Consider the following 18,326-nt stretch of genomic DNA (forward strand, 5'->3'; position numbering starts at 1 on the left):
ACGCTGAATGTTTTCTAACGAATTTATGTCCATTCTGTAATATACCGATAACTGGTACACAAGCCCATTACTCAGTGATTTCATGCGAGTGAACAAGACAGATGTGTGTGGCACAGTGCATTCTAATCGTAAACATATGCCCAGGCTCAACGCAGGTGCTCGTGGTGATGACGTGCAGGTGTTTACTGCCAATGACATCATGGCATTACGGTGGCATGACAAACATTGTTGACAACCATTCACCGTAATGAAATGCAAGACAGTGGCAAAGTTGATCGAGTGACTAATGAACATATTCGAAAACCAGTGACAGTGATTGATTATACACAAAACATGCGCTTGGTTGACAAATGTGACATGCAGATTGGTTTTGTTGACTGTGTTCGTAAGAGTTACAAGTGGTACATGAAACTTTTCTTCCATCTCATGGACATTTCTATGCTCAATGCATATAATATGTACCAAATAAAGACTGGCAACAGACCACCGTATGGTGAATTTTGTTTGTCTGCTGTCAGACAACTCATAATGAAGTACCAGGTAAGAACACCTGCTATACAACAAGGTCCTCGAATTACTCTGGATATATCCAAGTGTTTGAGGAGGGGAGGTGATCATTTCATAATACAGCTTCCTTCAACTCAGAAGAAATTTGCTCAGAAGAGATGCATCGTCTGTGCACAAACAAAACGACGGCAACAAAGACGCAAAGACACTCGGTTTATGTGTGAGGAATGTAAGGTGCCTCTGTGCATGGTGCCTTGTTTCAAGGAGTTCCACAAGCTCCATCAGTTCTAAAACCATGTCCAGTGATTGTAAATATATAATAGAACATTAGTATTATACAAGATTTGTGCATGTTTATTGTAATAAACAACAGTGGTAAACAATAATATGATTATAACTTTAGTGCTGTTATTGTGTTCAATACAGTGAGTTTATATATATACATTATATACAGTATTGGTCTCTCAGGCCCCAAATGTTAGTAGGAATAGAAAAAAATTGGAAAAGAAAAGAAAAAACTTTAAAAACCGCTAAATAATGTAATGCGTGTATGTGGAATTCGTCGATGTTGCCGCCACCACATCATTTTTGACAAACTTCTTGGCACTGTATCTCGGTAAGTACCTTCACAAAAATATGCTCTTTAATTCTGTAATAATTTTTTTTTTTTTTTTTTTTTTTTTCAAAATTTCTTGGACACTGGAGCACCACTTCAGATTTTGGCCTTGGACACTGAAGGGATTAAGTGCCTCCTGGTATTAGACAATGCTCCTGGCCATCTTTCAGACGTGGCAGAGCGACTTTCTGCAGAATGAGCTTCATTAAGGTCAAGTTTTTGCCTCCTAATACCACTCCTCTCCTGCAGCCCATGGACCAGCAGGTCATTTCCAACTTCAAGAAACTGTATGTGAAGGAAAATTGGGTGTGAGGTTAGGGTTGTTCAGGCAACCAGGAACCATTAGCAAGTTACGTCACCCCCCCCCCTCTAGCGGGCTGGGGCGAAACTCTAGTTCCTGGTGTCTGATTTGTTTCAATTTCTACTCCTGGTAGTATTGACCTTACCTGGTGTGGGTGGAAGTTTGGAGAGTCACTTCACCTCCACTCTTCTCCTGATCAGGTAAGGTGGTCTACCAGGAGTATTACTGTTCGTACTTTCTTTTGTTTGCTGGTTACCAGTAATGATTTTGACATTTACCACTCCTTTTCATTCTTAAATGTTATATCATCATAACCGTTGGTAACCAATTTATTTTTTCTTATTACCAGCTCTGTTCCTGGCGTTGTCATCCAGGATAGACGCCAGATAAAGGAGCAAGACATTTGTTAATTGGACTTATTAACATTACGTATTAGACTACTACCAGGTATTACGTATTAGACTACTACAGGGTATGGCTTATTTATTCTACTTGTGGTGCTCCAACCAAGTGGTATAGGAGATTCCAAAACATCGGACTGTTACCATCCGCCTAGGATAACCTACATCTTTAACATCAGAGATCTGTCCAGGGCCTTACTTACTCCTGCCCGACTACAGCACCAGAACCAGAGGCCATTTTTATTATACAGTGGACCCCCGCTTAACGATCACCTCCAAATGCGACCAATTATGTAAGTGTATTTACGTAAGTGCGTTTGTACGTGTATGTTTGGGGGTCTGAAATGGACTAATCTACTTCACAATATTCCTTATGGGGAAAAATTCGGTCAGTACTGGCACCTGAACATACTACTGGAATGAAAAAAGTTCGTTAAGCGGGGGTCCACTGTATTTAAATTTTAAGTAAAATCCTCAAAAGTCATTATCCTTATTTTTTCTAGAGTCGTTTTTTTTTTTATTTATTTTTCCATTAGTATTTTGTTCAGATGGAAGGCGTTCCACTGACAATGGCGACCTTGCCAGGATACGACTCTTGAAGCAACATCGTCCTGATGGTTCAACTGGTTGTGAGTATAACATTTAAGATAGAAAAGAGTGAGTTAGTTGAGGTGTCAAGTCATTACTGGTAGTCTGGTTGACTTACCGTTTGTTTGGTTCTAAGGTTCGGTTTAGAAGTTTACCTATTTGTTAGACCTGGGGAACTTTGATAATAACCCCTCCTGTGTGAACCGTGTGTATTTAGCTTAGTGAAGGCTATTGAGCCCACAAGCGTATTCTTCCAGGGAGAAATATTTAGTTCATTTTCTTTTTTGGGAAGTTTAAAGTGTGCGGACTGTGTCCCTCTTTTGTAACAGACGTTCCTGTTAGTTTATTAGTTCAGACGGGTCAAGTTTGGTGCATAATATTTCTTTTTTACAAGATGGATTCCTTGGATTTCTGGTTGAAAGCTGGAAAGGAAATGGGATTTACTGGACAGAGCCTTGATAGTTATATTACTGCTAAAATGGCTATTGAAAAGAAAGAAGAGCAGGAAAGACTAGCTCGAGAGGAGAAAAAGGAAAAGGAAAGACTAGCTCAAGAAGAAAAAAAGACTAGCTTGTGAAGAGAAAAAGAAACAGGAAAGACTAGCTCAGGAGGAGAAACAAGAACAGGATAGGATAGCTAGAGAAGATAGAGTTCAAGCGAGAGAGGTAGCCTTCAAAATGAAGGAAATTGAAGAACAGGCTAAGCAGAGGGAGCTGGAAAAGTTAAGGTTGGAATTAGAAGCCAGAAGATAGAACTATCTAAGCAGAAAATAGATGAAGGGGTACTAGAATACCCTTCCCAAGAACCTAATATTAGGATGCCACAGTTTCCACCTTTTTCAGAACAAGAAGACATCTCGGCATATATTGCTAGATTCGAGAGTACTGCTACTCTCTGTGACTGGCCATCAGATTCTTGGGCTACTAGGCTTGGCTTACTACTGTCAGGTTCAGCATTAAATGTTTATTCCACCCTACCCTCTGATGTTATTTCTAGTTATAGCCTGCTGAAGAAAGCTATACTTCAGGCTTTCAAGAAAACCACTCATCATTACAGGTTGGAGTTTAGACACATTAAAATAACTCCAAATCAAAATTATATGCAATTCTTAACAACACTTTTCAGATTATTTGATTCGTGGATTGATAGTGCTGAGGTTGACCACGGTTTCGAATCTTTACGAGACCTGATGGTAAGAGATCAATTCCTTTCTTCCGTAAACTCTGATTTACGAATATTCATTAAAGAAACATTCATACGGCTGCGGAAATGGCACAAGCTGCTGATATATATGCGTGTGCTCATAATAACTACCCTAAAGAGCATAGCAGATATAAGTCTGTTGTGCCTAAGCAATCTGAGGGATCCAAAGAGAAAAAGGTAGCTTACGAGAGGTTTTTACAAAGCAGAAGTGTTTTAAGAAGAGCAGAGTATATGGAGAGTAAAAGAAAGGTGAAGAGAGTGGTGAGAGAGTGCAAAAGGAGAGCAGATGAAAGAGTGGGAGAGGCACTGTCAAGAAATTTTAATGAAAATAAGAAAAAATTTTGGAGTGAGTTAAACAAGTTAAGAAAGCCTAGGGAAAGTATGGATTTGTCCGTTAAAAACAGAGTAGGGGAGTTAGTAGATGGGGAGAGGGAGGTATTAGGTAGATGGCGAGAATATTTTGAGGAACTTTTAAATGTTGAGGAAGAAAGGGAGGCGGTAATTTCATGCACTGGCCAGGGAGGTATACCATCTTTTAGGAGTGAAGAAGAGCAGAATGTAAGTGTGGGGGAGGTACGCGAGGCATTACGTAGAATGAAAGGGGGTAAAGCAGCTGGAACTGATGGGATCATGACAGAAATGTTAAAAGCAGGGGGGGATATAGTGTTGGAGTGGTTGGTACTTTTGTTTAATAAATGTATGAATGAGGGGAAAGTACCTTGGGATTGGCAGAGAGCATGTATAGTCCCTTTATATAAAGGGAAAGGGGACAAAAGAGATTGTAAAAATTATAGAGGAATAAGTTTACTGAGTATACCAGGAAAAGTATACGGTAGGGTTATAATTGAAAGAATTAGAGGTAAGACAGAATGTAGAATTGCGGATGAGCGAGGAGGCTTCAGAGTGGGTAGGGGATGTGTAGATCAAGTGTTTACATTGAAGCATATATGTGAACAATATTTAGATAAAGGTAGGGAAGTTTTTATTGCATTTATGGATTTAGAAAAGGCATATGATAGAGTGGATAGAGGAGCAATGTGGCAGATGTTGCAAGTTTATGGAATAGGTGGTAAGTTACTAAATGCTGTAAAGAGCTTTTATGAGGATAGTGAGGCTCAGGTTAGGGTGTGTAGAAGAGAGGGAGAATACTTCCCGGTAAAAGTAGGTCTTAGACAGGGATGTGTAATGTCACCATGGTTGTTTAATATATTTATAGATGGGGTTGTAAAAGAAGTAAATGCTAGGGTGTTCGGGAGAGGGGTGGGATTAAATTATGGGGAATCAAATTCAAAATGGGAATTGACACAGTTACTTTTTGCTGATGATACTGTGCTTATGGGAGATTCTAAAGAAAAATTGCAAAGGTTAGTGGATGAGTTTGAGAATGTGTGTATAGGTAGAAAGTTGAAAGTGAACATAGAAAAGAGTAAGGTGATGAGGGTATCAAATGATTTAGATAAAGAAAAATTGGATATCAAATTGGGGAGGAGGAGTATGGAAGAAGTGAATGTTTTCAGATACTTGGGAGTTGACGTGTCGGTGGATGGATTTATGAAGGATGAGGTTAATCATAGAATTGATGAGGGAAAAAAGGTGAGTGGTGCGTTGAGGTATATGTGGAGTCAAAAAACGTTATCTATGGAGGCAAAGAAGGGAATGTATGAAAGTATAGTAGTACCAACACTCTTATATGGATGTGAAGCTTGGGTGGTAAATGCAGCAGCGAGGAGACGGTTGGAGGCAGTGGAGATGTCCTGTCTAAGGGCAATGTGTGGTGTAAATATTATGCAGAAAATTCGGAGTGTGGAAATTAGGAGGTGTGGAGTTAATAAAAGCATTAGTCAGAGGGCAGAAGAGGGGTTGTTGAGGTGGTTTGGTCATTTAGAGAGAATGGAAGGAAAGAGGGGTAGGGGTCGTCCTCGAAAGGGTTGGAAAGAGGGGGTAAAGGAGGTTTTGTGGGCGAGGGGCTTGGACTTCCAGCAAGCGTGCATGAGCGTGTTAGATAGGAGTGAATTGAGACGAATGATACTTGGGACCTGACGATCTGTTGGAGTGTGAGCAGAGTAATATTTAGTGAAGGGATTCAGGGAAACCGGTTATTTTTATATAGTCGGACTTGAGTCCTGGAAATGGGAAGTACAATGCCTGCACTTTAAAGGAGTGGTTTGGGATATTGGCAGTTTGGAGGGATATGTTGTGTATCTTTATACGTATATGCTTTTAAACTGTTGTATTCTGAGCACCTCTGCAAAAGCAGTGATAATGTGTGAGTGTGGTGAAAGTGTTGAATGATGATGAAAGTATTTTCTTTTTGGGGATTTTCTTTCTTTTTTTGGGTCACCCTGCCTCGGTGGGAGACGACCGACTTGTTGGAAAAAAAAAAAAAAAAAAAAAAAAAACAGATGTAAAACTTAAACAAACTATGATTTATTAGTCTAGTATTAAGTAGTCTGTAAACCATTAAATTTAGACTGCCCATAATGCCAAGGCATGATAGTGGCTCTTTGTGCTGCAAATCATTATTGTAATTACACACTGTAAACAATCTCATTGTAAACTTGCAAAGAAATAAACACTGAATTGAATGCTACCAAGAAATAGCCAATTAAACAAAAAAATCATCCTAGAAAACATGTCCACTGCTATTTTAAACCAAATACATGGTCAGAGTTTTCCTTTTCCCATCATACGATGTGCGAGGCAAGATTTTTTTTACTGTGCACTCATCGTGTAGACCCATTTTCATATCTGGGCCAAAATTTACTGCCCACAGTTTATTTGAGTGATACAGAACTATGTGAGGGACTCAGACCTCAATGACGTAGTTCTACATGATGGTCACCAAAAGGGTTAAGACACAGGAATATTAAAATAAGCACAAGTTAAAAAATATTAAGATTTACCTGCCATTTTATATGTATTTTCATTAGACAGAAAGAAAAGACTATCCTGCCAGAATACAAAACATTTAACAGGCTTCCAATGGACTCATAACACAATGGCAGTACCTCCCTGGGTGGTATCATACCAACATATTGCCTATATCTACCAGCCTAATGCATTAAAATATCCCTGAAGAACATTAATAATATCCGTAGTTTACACAACAATTCCTGAAACCTAATTGGATGGCAGCAGATACACACCTGGTAAGGCAAATTTGCAACACAAACATCAAATGTTGGAAGATCTGCCTTTAAAATATCACCAATCCTAATATCCAGCTTGGAATGGAGAGCAGTAGACAGGAACCTCTTGTGCAATTCTGCTACCATACGGGGGTCTACTTCACATGCTATCACCCGCTTTACTCTTTCCAGAAGCTTTGCAGTCATGTTTCCTGTTCCTGGACCAACCTATTACAATGTAAATATTCATATAAACAGTTTTGTGATTCCAAATACGTATTTATGAAAGGTACAGTATATCTGAATGAGTTAATAATGACCACTGACAAAAACCTACCAGCACAACAAATCAAGTGAAACGTGCTTATTTTCATGCTTATTTTCATAAATCACAAAAGCAAATTTTTTGTTATAAAAAGCTAATAAAACAATGAGAGGAGGGTGACACTCCCATTACCACTACACCATTAGCATTAAAAGAATCCTAGTCAGATCACTACAAAATTTCATAATACTGTGTTTTAAAATTTTAGTTCATACTAACAGGTGTGTAGGGTCACTTGACCAAATATTAATTTAAATCCAAATTAAAAGGCAACAGAAGAATCTATCTGAGCTCCAAGAATTAATGAGAGATCTGGTTAGGATTCTTTTAAAGTCTGCTCCACAGTGTAACGGGGTCATCGCTTGTTGAGTTGGCAGTTCAAAGCCCATGCAATTCTTCCCATATTATGTTATTAAAAATACACAGTGTGAAATTTCAGTTAACAGACATTATAACCTTAGTAACTAAATCTTTTTCCAAATTTAAATATAGAATATTTATATTTGAACTATTTTCAATCGATAAATGAAAATATCACTAAATACTGACCTCAAGAACAGTGTCTGTTGTCTTTAATCCAGCTTTCTCAATCATTGAAGTAATGACAAGTGGGTTCTTAAGGATGTGTTGACCTAAATCTGTGTTAAAAACAAGTCCCTGTGAAAGTACACGCGAGGCAGGTTTAGCTCCTTTCACCCCAGGCTTTGTGCACACTCGGCTCACCTCCTTGTGCACACGGCATTTTTTCTGTACTGGAGCCTTCGGCATTCTAAAAAGATATTAAGTGTCAAAGATGTGCACATAACATGGATGCATGTCTCTTACAAGTCAAAATCGTAAGCCCCATGACAAAGCATGTAAACTTTTTAAATGAATCATTCCTAAGTAAGAGTAAAAATTATATAATTATAATAATATCTATCTATATTTAATATCATATACAGTACAGTATCATAAAATTATAAGAAAGACTAAATACAAAAAAAAGTTTCTTCATATCCACAACAGGCATAACAACTGGCCATGGTTCCAAATTTAGGAAAAGAAAAGTGGAGCCAAAGTTTTACTAGAATTTTTTTCATTGCAAAAAAAGTGTGGTTGGCTGATGAAACTATTTAAAAAGAAAAGTAGTACATATATAAGTACAGTGGACCCCCGCATACCGTCGGCATCACATAACGTTTAATCCGCACACCGCTCGCTTTTATCGCAAAAATTTTGCCTTGCATACCACTCAAAAACCCGCTCACCGCTGTTCGTCCGAGACGCGTCCAATGTGCGCCCTTAGCCAGCCTCACATGTGCCGCCGGTGGCATTGTTTACCAGCCAGCCTCCGCGGTAAAATCCAAGCATACAATCGGAACATTTTGTATTATTACAGTGTTTTTGGTGATTTTATCTGCAAAATAAGTGACCATGGGCTCCAAGAAAGCTTCTAGTGCCAACCCTACAGCAATAAGGGTGAGAATTACTATAGAGATGAAGAAAAAGATCATTGATAAGTATGAAAGTGGAGTGCGTGTCTCCGAGCTGGCCAGGTTGTATAATAAACCCCAATCAACCATCGCTACTATTGGTGGTACAGCTGCTGCTGCTGCTGTACCACCGTCAGCTGCTGCTGCTGCTGTAGCACCGTCAGCTGCTGCTGCTGCTGTAGCACCGTCAGCTGCTGCTGCTGCTGTAGCACCGTCAGCTGCTGCTGCTGCTGTAGCACCGTCAGCTGCTGCTGCTGCTGTAGCACCATCAGCTGCTGCTGCTGCTGTAGCACCGTCAGCTGCTGCTGCTGCTGTAGCACCGTCAGCTGCTGCTGCTGTTGTACCACCGTCAGCTGCTGCTGCTGCTGCTGTAGTACAGTCTGCTGCTGCTGTAGTACCGTCTGCTGCTGCTGTAGCATCGTCTGCTGCTGCTGTAGCACCGTCAGCTGCTGCTGCTGCTGTACCACCATCAGCTGCTGCTGTAGTACCATCTGCTGCTGCTGTAGCATCGTCTGCTGCTGCTGTAGCATCGTCTGCTGCTGCTGTAGCATCGTCTGCTGCTGCTGTAGCACTGTCAGCTGCTGCTGCTGCTGCTGTAGCACCGTTGTTGGTGTGGCTTATTGAGAATACCAAGAAACAATTAACCCCAGAGGATTTGCCACCCAGGATAACCCAAAAAAGTCAGTGTCATCGAAGACTGTCTAACTTATTTCCATTGGGGTCCTTAATCTTGTCTCCCAGGATGCAACCCACACCAGTCGACTAACACCCAGGTGAACAGGGAAAAATGCCCGGAACTAGTGCTCATATTGGTGAATTTAAAGCCAGCAAAGGTTGGTTTGAGAGATTTAAGAATCGTAGTGGCATACACAGTGTGATAAGGCCTGTTCTGGAAGAAAATGCCAAACAGGACCTACAGTACTCAGGAGGAAAAGGCACTCCCAGGACACAGTGTCTCATCAGTCATTGCTGCATCTTCAATAAAGGTAAGTGTCATTTATTCTTCATTTAGTAGAGTAGTACATGCACAATGTATATTGTGCATGTACTACTCTACTATTGTGCATGTATCCTTCTCTTTGTGTGTAGGAAAATGTATATTTCATGTGGTAAAATTTTTTTTTTCATACTTTTGGGTGTCTTGCACGGATTAATTTGATTTCCATTATTTCTTATGGGGAAAATTCATTCGCATACCGATCATTTCGCATAACAATGAGCCCTCTTGCACGGATTAAAGTCGCTATGCGGGGGTCCACTGTACTACAATCACTGGAATTGTTAAAATATTACATGATGAACATATTACTGAAGACAAGACACAACCAGTATATTTTTGTAGCTACAAATAGGTAATTACACACATCATACTCATTCATATTATCAATTCACTGTCACCAGCAGTAAACACAGTATCATGATGCTTCCACATTCATTCTAAATGCACAAATGTATAAAATATTTGCTCTACATTCCTGTGTTATGTCCAATCAGAACATTTATTTACCCAATACCCATGATATACCTATGACTGGTTTTTAGTCTTCCTTCTCCTGCAGCCCTGGCCTGTTGCCAGGATTTTTTTTTGCTTGCCTTCATAACGTCACTATTTTCTTGATCATTATCAGATTATCACATCACAATTCTTCTGACTTTTAATATCAGCGCTCTTTTTAGTGCCATATGGTAGTTATTGAAAAATACTGAGGGGAAGAAGTAAAGTTCAAAAAATAATTGGGAGACAAGAATTTAGACTCAAGATGTTAAGATAACCGGTAGCTTACAGAGGCATTAGGGAGTCATTTCTACAAATCACAGCATTGCATGTAATTTTAATTTCTTGCATTGTTATTCAGACTCAACTGCACATTAGCAAAACATTACCATTATAAAATTTCTTAAAACTCTTTGGTAAAATCATGTCCTTCTATATGTCCAGTATTGTATCTTTTTTCTTGAATTATGTTACATTTTACAGAATGATACCCATTACTGTATGATACCCATTAGTATCCAAGTAGAAAAACTGACCTGTACATACCCTTACATTATTTTTCATTCTATTATTCTTATATCAAGAATTGTGATCATGCTCACTCACAGTTGATTTTGATTTATACAACTTTAATTAGAATTCCTTAAACTCCTATATTAGCTCAATCAAATCCTGCCAAACATAAGCATAATATGGGTTTTATCAAGAAATACTGGGTTTCTCCAAAGTCATTTTCCCATTTCAAAACATTTTTACAACAAAATAAATGGTAACTGATAAGGAAATGTGGTTGCTGCATATGGTAGCCGAATTATTAGGATTTTAATACCATTTCAGAGTCATTTAATTGATGCAGTTCAACATGTGCCCCTTTAGTGGCTTGTAACACAGATAATCAATATTCCAGTTCTTTCCATGTATTGAGAAACACATCAGTGTGACTTTCAGATGCCATCATTTACTTTAGCATGTAGTTATTTAATGTCAGCTACTTCTATCTGGATAGCAATCCTTCACAAATCATCATACGAAGAATTCTAAAGGCAAGATATCAGGGGAAACCGGGAGTAATTTCAAGAGGACACCAAATCCACCTACCAGGGAACTTCAAGTTAGGATAATTACATGTCATGTAAATTATGTTATCATGTGCCGAGAACTGCAGTTCCACTTTTTTAGACATATACTGCTGTAATAAATACGTACAGGTCTCCCCCGACATTCGCGAGGGTTAGGGGATCAAGAGCCTCGCGAATGTTGAAAAACCGTGAATGTTTGGTGCCCCAATATATTGTAGGGAAATATAATACAATACTGCTTCCTTAACTTGTTGAACCATGAACAATCATAAAATACATGAAAATGTCGTAAATTGTACTAAATATATACATGTTATGCTTTAATAACATGTTTTTTTTTTTATTATCACACCGGCCGATTCCCACCAAGGCAGGGTGGCCCGAAAAAGAAAAACTTTCACCATCATTCACTCCATCACTGTCTTGCCAGAAGGGTGCTTTACACTACAGTTTTTAAACTGCAACATTAACACCCCTCCTTCAGAGTGCAGGCACTGTACTTCCCATCTCCAGGACTCAAGTCCGGCCTGCCGGTTTCCCTGAATCCCTTCATAAATGTTACTTTGCTCACACTCCAACAGCACGTCAAGTATTAAAAACCATTTGTCTCCATTCACTCCTATCAAACACGCTCACGCATGCCTGCTGGAAGTCCAAGCCCCTCGCACACAAAACCTCCTTTACCCCCTCCCTCCAACCCTTCCTAGGCCGACCCCTACCCCGCCTTCCTTCCACTACAGACTGATACACTCTTGAAGTCATTCTGTTTCGCTCCATTCTCTCTACATGTCCGAACCACCTCAACAACCCTTCCTCAGCCCTCTGGACAACAGTTTTGGTAATCCCGCACCTCCTCCTAACTTCCAAACTACGAATTCTCTGCATTATATTCACACCACACATTGCCCTCAGACATGACATCTCCACTGCCTCCAGCCTTCTCCTCGCTGCAACATTCATCACCCACGCTTCACACCCATATAAGAGCGTTGGTAAAACTATACTCTCATACATTCCCCTCTTTGCCTCCAAGGACAAAGTTCTTTGTCTCCACAGACTCCTAAGTGCACCACTCACTCTTTTTCCCTCATCAATTCTATGATTCACCTCATCTTTCATAGACCCATCCGCTGACACGTCCACTCCCAAATATCTGAATACGTTCACCTCCTCCATACTCTCTCCCTCCAATCTGATATTCAATCTTTCATCACCTAATCTTTTTGTTATCCTCATAACCTTACTCTTTCCTGTATTCACCTTTAATTTTCTTCTTTTGCACACCCTACCAAATTCATCCACCAATCTCTGCAACTTCTCTTCAGAATCTCCCAAGAGCACAGTGTCATCAGCAAAGAGCAGCTGTGACAACTCCCACTTTGTGTGTGATTCTTTATCTTTTAACTCCACGCCTCTTGCCAAGACCCTCGCATTTACTTCTCTTACAACCCCATCTATAAATATATTAAACAACCACGGTGACATCACACATCCTTGTCTAAGGCCTACTTTTACTGGGAAAAAATTTCCCTCTTTCCTACATACTCTAACTTGAGCCTCACTATCCTCGTAAAAACTCTTCACTGCTTTCAGTAACCTACCTCCTACACCATACACTTGCAACATCTGCCACATTGCCCCCCTATCCACCCTGTCATACGCCTTTTCCAAATCCATAAATGCCACAAAGACCTCTTTAGCCTTATCTAAATACTGTTCATGTTATTCCTCCTTGCCCTATACACGAAATCACAGCTTCCCTATCTTCATCAACATTTAACAATTCCTCAAAATAATCCTTCCATCTTCCCAATACCTCTAACTCTCCATTTAATAACTCTCCTCTCCTATTTTTAACTGACAAATCCATTTGTTCTCTAGGCTTTCTTAACTTATTAATCTCACTCCAAAACTTTTTCTTATTTTCAACAAAATTTGTTGATAACATCTCACCCACTCTCTCATTTGCTCTCTTTTTACACTGCTTCACCACTCTCTTAACTTCTCTCTTTTTCTCCATATACTCTTCCCTCCTTGCATCACTTCTACTTTGTAAAAACTTCTCATATGCTAACTTTTTCTCCCTTACTACTCTCTTTACATCATCATTCCACCAATCGCTCCTCTTCCCTCCTGCACCCACTTTCCTGTAACCACAAACTTCTGCTGAACACTCTAACACTACATTTTTAAACCTACCCCATACCTCTTCGACCCCATTGCCTATGCTCTCATTAGCCCATCTATCCTCCAATAGCTGTTTATATCTTACCCTAACTGCCTCCTCTTTTAGTTTATAAACCTTCACCTCTCTCTTCCCTGATGCTTCTATTCTCCTTGTATCCCATCTACCTTTTACTCTCAGTGTAGCTACAACTAGAAAGTGATCTGATATATCTGTGGCCCCTCTATAAACATGTACATCCTGAAGTCTACTCAACAGTCTTTTATCTACCAATACATAATCCAACAAACTACTGTCATTTCGCCCTACATCATATCGTGTATACTTATTTATCCTCTTTTTCTTAAAATATGTATTACCTATAACTAAACCCCTTTCTATACAAAGTTCAATCAAAGGGCTCCCATTATCATTTACACCTGGCACCCCAAACTTACCTACCACACCCTCTCTAAAAGTTTCTCCTACTTTAGCATTCAAGTCCCCTACCACAATTACTCTCTCACTTGGTTCAAAGGCTCCTATACATTCACTTAACATCTCCCAAAATCTCTCTCTCTCCTCTGCATTCCTCTCTTCTCCAGGTGCATACACGCTTATTATGACCCACTTCTCGCATCCAACCTTTACTTTAATCCACATAATTCTTGAATTTACACATTCATATTCTCTTTTCTCCTTCCATAACTGATCATTTAACATTACTGCTACCCCTTCCTTTGCTCTAACTCTCTCAGATACTCCAGATTTAATCCCATTTATTTCCCCCCACTGAAACTCTCCTACCCCCTTCAGCTTTGTTTCGCTTAGGGCCAGGACATCCAACTTCTTTTCATTCATAACATCAGCAATCATCTGTTTCTTGTCATCCGCACTACATCCACGCACATTTAAGCAACCCAGTTTTATAAAGTGGTATTTAATAACATGTATGTTATTAAATACCACAGACTCCACCACTGCCTCCACCACTGCCTCCACCACTTCCTCAACCACTGCGAGTCCCTACTACCCTCCCTCCGACCCCCGCAACTGGTAGCCAGCCCTCCCACCACTCAGTGTGGCGAGTGTTTTGTTTGTTCATTATTTGCTGTTAAACTACAGTATAAATAATGTAAACCCATTCATGACTGCATATTGGAATGGCTATTCGGAAAGGTATTAGACGGTGACATCACGTGTTTACTCTTGAACACAGCAAAGAATCGAACATTTCTGCTACTGCTAATAATAACAATAGTAATAATAATAATAATAATAATAATAATAATAATAATAATAATAATAAATATGATATACTAATTGAAGAAGGAAATTGTACATAAATACAAGGGAGTGGTTGACATATCCTCAGTGTGACTTTGTTTATGCTGGAGTGAGCATTAGTCTCTGTGCTCTTCCAAACATTTCACAATAATTCAGCAGTTGAGGCAGTGGTATTTAATAACATATATGTTATAAATAATAATAGTACATGTTATTATTAATAACATGTATTATTATTATTATTATTATTATTATTAACATGTTATTAAATACCATTGCCTCAACCGCTGCCTCAACCGCTGCCTCAACCGCTGCCTCAACAGCTGCCTCAACAGCTGCCTCAACCACTGCCTCAATCGCTGCCTCAATCGCTGCCTCAACAGCTGCCTCAACCACTGCCTCAATCGCTGCCTCAACCACTGCCTCAACTGCTGCCTCAACCACTGCCTCAATCGCTGCCTCAACCACTGCCTCTACCACTCCAGTCACACTCAATCTACAAGCACCAAACACAATGAATTATTGTGAAATGTTTGGAAAAGCACGGAGACTAATGCTCACTCCAGCATAAACAAAGTCACACTGACGATGTGTCAACCACTCCCTCGTATTTTTGTACAATTTCCTTCTTCAATTATATCGTATTTATTATTATTATTCTTAATATTATTATTATTATTATTATTATTATTATTATTATTATTATTATTATTACTACTACTATTGTTATTATTAGCTGTAGCAGAAATGTTTGATTCTTTGCTGTGTTCAAGAGTAAACACGTGATGTCACCGTCTAATACCTGTCCGAATAGCCATTCCAATATGCAGTCATGAATGGGTTTACATTATTTATACTGTAGTTTAATAGCAAATAATGAACAAACAAAACACTCGCCACACTGAGTGGTGGGAGGGCTGGCTACCAGTTGCGGGGGTCGGAGGGAGGGTAGTAGGGACTCACAGGTGGCGGGAAACTTAAATATGATTTGGCGGCTGGGAATTTGGTGGCTGGGAACTTGGCGGTTGGGAATTCGCGAATGTGTGAAGCCCGTGAAAGTTGAAAACGTGAATGTTGAGGGAGACCTGTATTTGAAATCAGAAAAGGATTTGTGCACACCTTGTATTCTTTCAATTATACCCACACTGTCTCACACCTTTGCACTTTTTTAATATAGAATTTAAATTTAATGAAATCAATACAGGATTTGAAACATTAATATGTATGGCTAAATCGTCTTGTTGCTAGGATAGTAAGCAATATTATATTTCAAAAAATGTTGAGGACATTTGCAACATTCTAGAAAAAAGTTTTTTAAACATATCAAAGCATAATACTGAATATTAAGTATAGTATATAAAAACAGAACATTTCTATACAGTACCTTCACTCACAGGAGAAGTAGGGAGCCAAGCTTGGCACAGAACTTTCTTAAACTGATCAGCCTGACAATTAATACTCAGAAACCTAACATTTAATATTTACTATTAGGAGTAAACATGATAGCTAAAGTGTTATCTGAAGTATTTAAATAGCTTATCCATTATCTCCAGACATGACCTTCTATAGATAAGGAACCATTCCAAATGATATACACTACAGTGTTCATGAGTTATAGGTCTCCCAATGGAAAATTAATACAGTAGGGCCCTGCTTTACGGCGTTTCGCTTTACGACATTCCGCTAATACGGACATTTCAAATTACTATAACCAAAACTCGCTATACAGCTCCCCCACCTGACTTTCTAATACGGTCACCACACCCCTTTGATATATACCTTTTAAGAGTTTCGAGAGTTTATCTACTCTCCGAGTCCGGCCATGGGCCAGGCTCGTCTGGTGCTTGCCTGGTCAACCAGGCTGTTGCTGCTGGAGGCCCGATGCCCCACATATCTATCACAGCTTGGTTGATCTGGCTCCTGGTGAAGATACTTGTTCCCGCCCGGTTTGTTTACATGTTTACGTTGTAGTGTATGTTTTGCTCCATTATTGTACAAATTTCACAGTACACTCTCTTAATAATCAAAATCAACTACCTCAGTATATATGATATTACTAGTGAGAATTAGCCACCTTATGTTATGTATTTTTCTTAAATTACTATTCCTTGTTTAAATTTTGTCTAATAAATACTACCTGTCCATTTTGCAACCCCATTTTTTTAAATACTATTAATTACTATTATAGTGGTCCCTCGTTTTTCGTAATTAATCCGTTCCTGGGGGAGCTACTATAAATGAAATTTACGATTTGCGAATCAATTTTCCCCATAAGAAATAATGTAAATACAATTGATCCATTTCTGACACTCAGAAGTATTAAAACAAAAAATTTTTTTACATGAAATATACATGTAGTACATAAACAATACAATGGGAAATGATGAATGAAACATTAACAGCATAACACTTACCTTTATTGGAGATTCTTCTTAGTGTATGGGAGACTGGAGGAGGAGAGAGAGTGGATTGTTTACAGTTTGGAAGGGGAATCCCCTTCCAGCAACACCTCAGGTACCAATTGTTTCTCTGGGGTTGCTTCTCTTCTCTGTTTCTTAATGCCACTAGGACCACCTTGAGAGTCACTCTAGTCCTGTCTTGCAAAATAACTCTGGAGAGAGCTCTGTTTCTGGCATCTCTTTAACACTTCCCTAAAATGGTACAAGACTTTGTCACTGTACATATTTCTCACCTTCTTTACCACAGGCTTGGCACTAGGAGCTTTCTTTGGAGCCATGGTAGCTTATTTAGTACTTGCAAGCACTAAAATGAGTGGAATACAGTGGACCCCCGGTTAACGATTTTAATCCGTGCAAGAGGGGTAATTGTTATGCGAAATAATCGTTATGTGAATGAATTTTCCCCATAAGAAATAATGGAAATAAAATTAATCCGTGCAAGACACCCAAAAGTATGAAAAAAAAATTTTTACCACATGAAATATACATTTTCCCACACACAAAGAGAAGGATACATGCACAATAGTAGAGTAGTACATGCACAGTATATATTGTGCATGTACTAGTCTACTAAATGAAGAATAAATGACACTTACCTTTATTGAAGATGCAGCAATGACTGATGAGACACTGTGTCCTGGGAGTGCCTTTTCCTCCTGAGTACTGTAGGTCCTGTTTGGCATTTTCTTCCAGAACAGGCCTTATCACACTGTGTATGCCACTATGATTCTTAAATCTCTCAAACCAACCTTTGCTGGCTTTAAATTCACCAATATGAGCACTAGTTCCAGGCATTTTTCCCTGTTCACCTGGGTGTTAGTCGACTTGTGTGGGTTGCATCCTGGGAGACAAGATTAAGGACCCCAATGGAAATAAGTTAGACAGTCTTCGATGACACTGACTTTTTTGGGTTATCCTGGGTGGCAAATCCTCTGGGGTTAATTGTTTCTTGGTATTCTCAATAAGCCACACCAACAACGGTGCTACAGCAGCAGCAGCAGCTGACAGTGCAGCAGCAGCAGCAGCTGTACCACCAATAGTAGCGATGGTTGACTGGGGTTTATTATACAACCTGGCCAGCTCGGAGACATGCACTCCACTTTCATACTTATCAATGATCTTTTTCTTCATCTCTATTGTAATTCTCACCCTTATTGCTGTAGGGTTGGCACTAGAAGCTTTCTTGGGGCCCATGGTCACTTATTTTCCAGAAAAAGCACCGAAAACACTGTAATAATACGAAATATTCCGATTGTATGCTTGGATGTTACCGCGGAGGCTGGCTGGTAAACAATGCC

General features: G+C 39.4%; 1 protein-coding gene across 2 annotated transcripts in view; it reads right to left on the reverse strand.

The window, feature by feature from the left end:
* Nucleotides 1-18,326, reverse strand: part of LOC128689802 (dimethyladenosine transferase) — a 60,304-nt gene that overhangs the window by 31,035 nt on the left and 10,943 nt on the right. Inside the window, exons 1-3 of one of the 2 annotated variants that reach the window (XM_053778280.2) lie at nucleotides 15,954-16,067; nucleotides 7,619-7,838; nucleotides 6,763-6,972 (exon numbers count right to left, since the gene is read on the reverse strand). In XM_053778280.2, coding sequence (XP_053634255.2) covers nucleotides 6,763-6,972; nucleotides 7,619-7,837 — 429 coding nt within the window. In that variant the 5' untranslated portion in view covers nucleotide 7,838; nucleotides 15,954-16,067. Of the gene's footprint in view, nucleotides 1-6,762; nucleotides 6,973-7,618; nucleotides 7,839-15,953; nucleotides 16,068-18,326 lie in introns of those variants that run through there. The other variant, XM_070087484.1, reaches the window with a different exon arrangement.

Source organism: Cherax quadricarinatus, chromosome 22 (assembly GCF_038502225.1).
Source record: "Cherax quadricarinatus isolate ZL_2023a chromosome 22, ASM3850222v1, whole genome shotgun sequence".
NCBI classification, from domain to species: Eukaryota; Metazoa; Arthropoda; class Malacostraca; order Decapoda; family Parastacidae; genus Cherax; species Cherax quadricarinatus.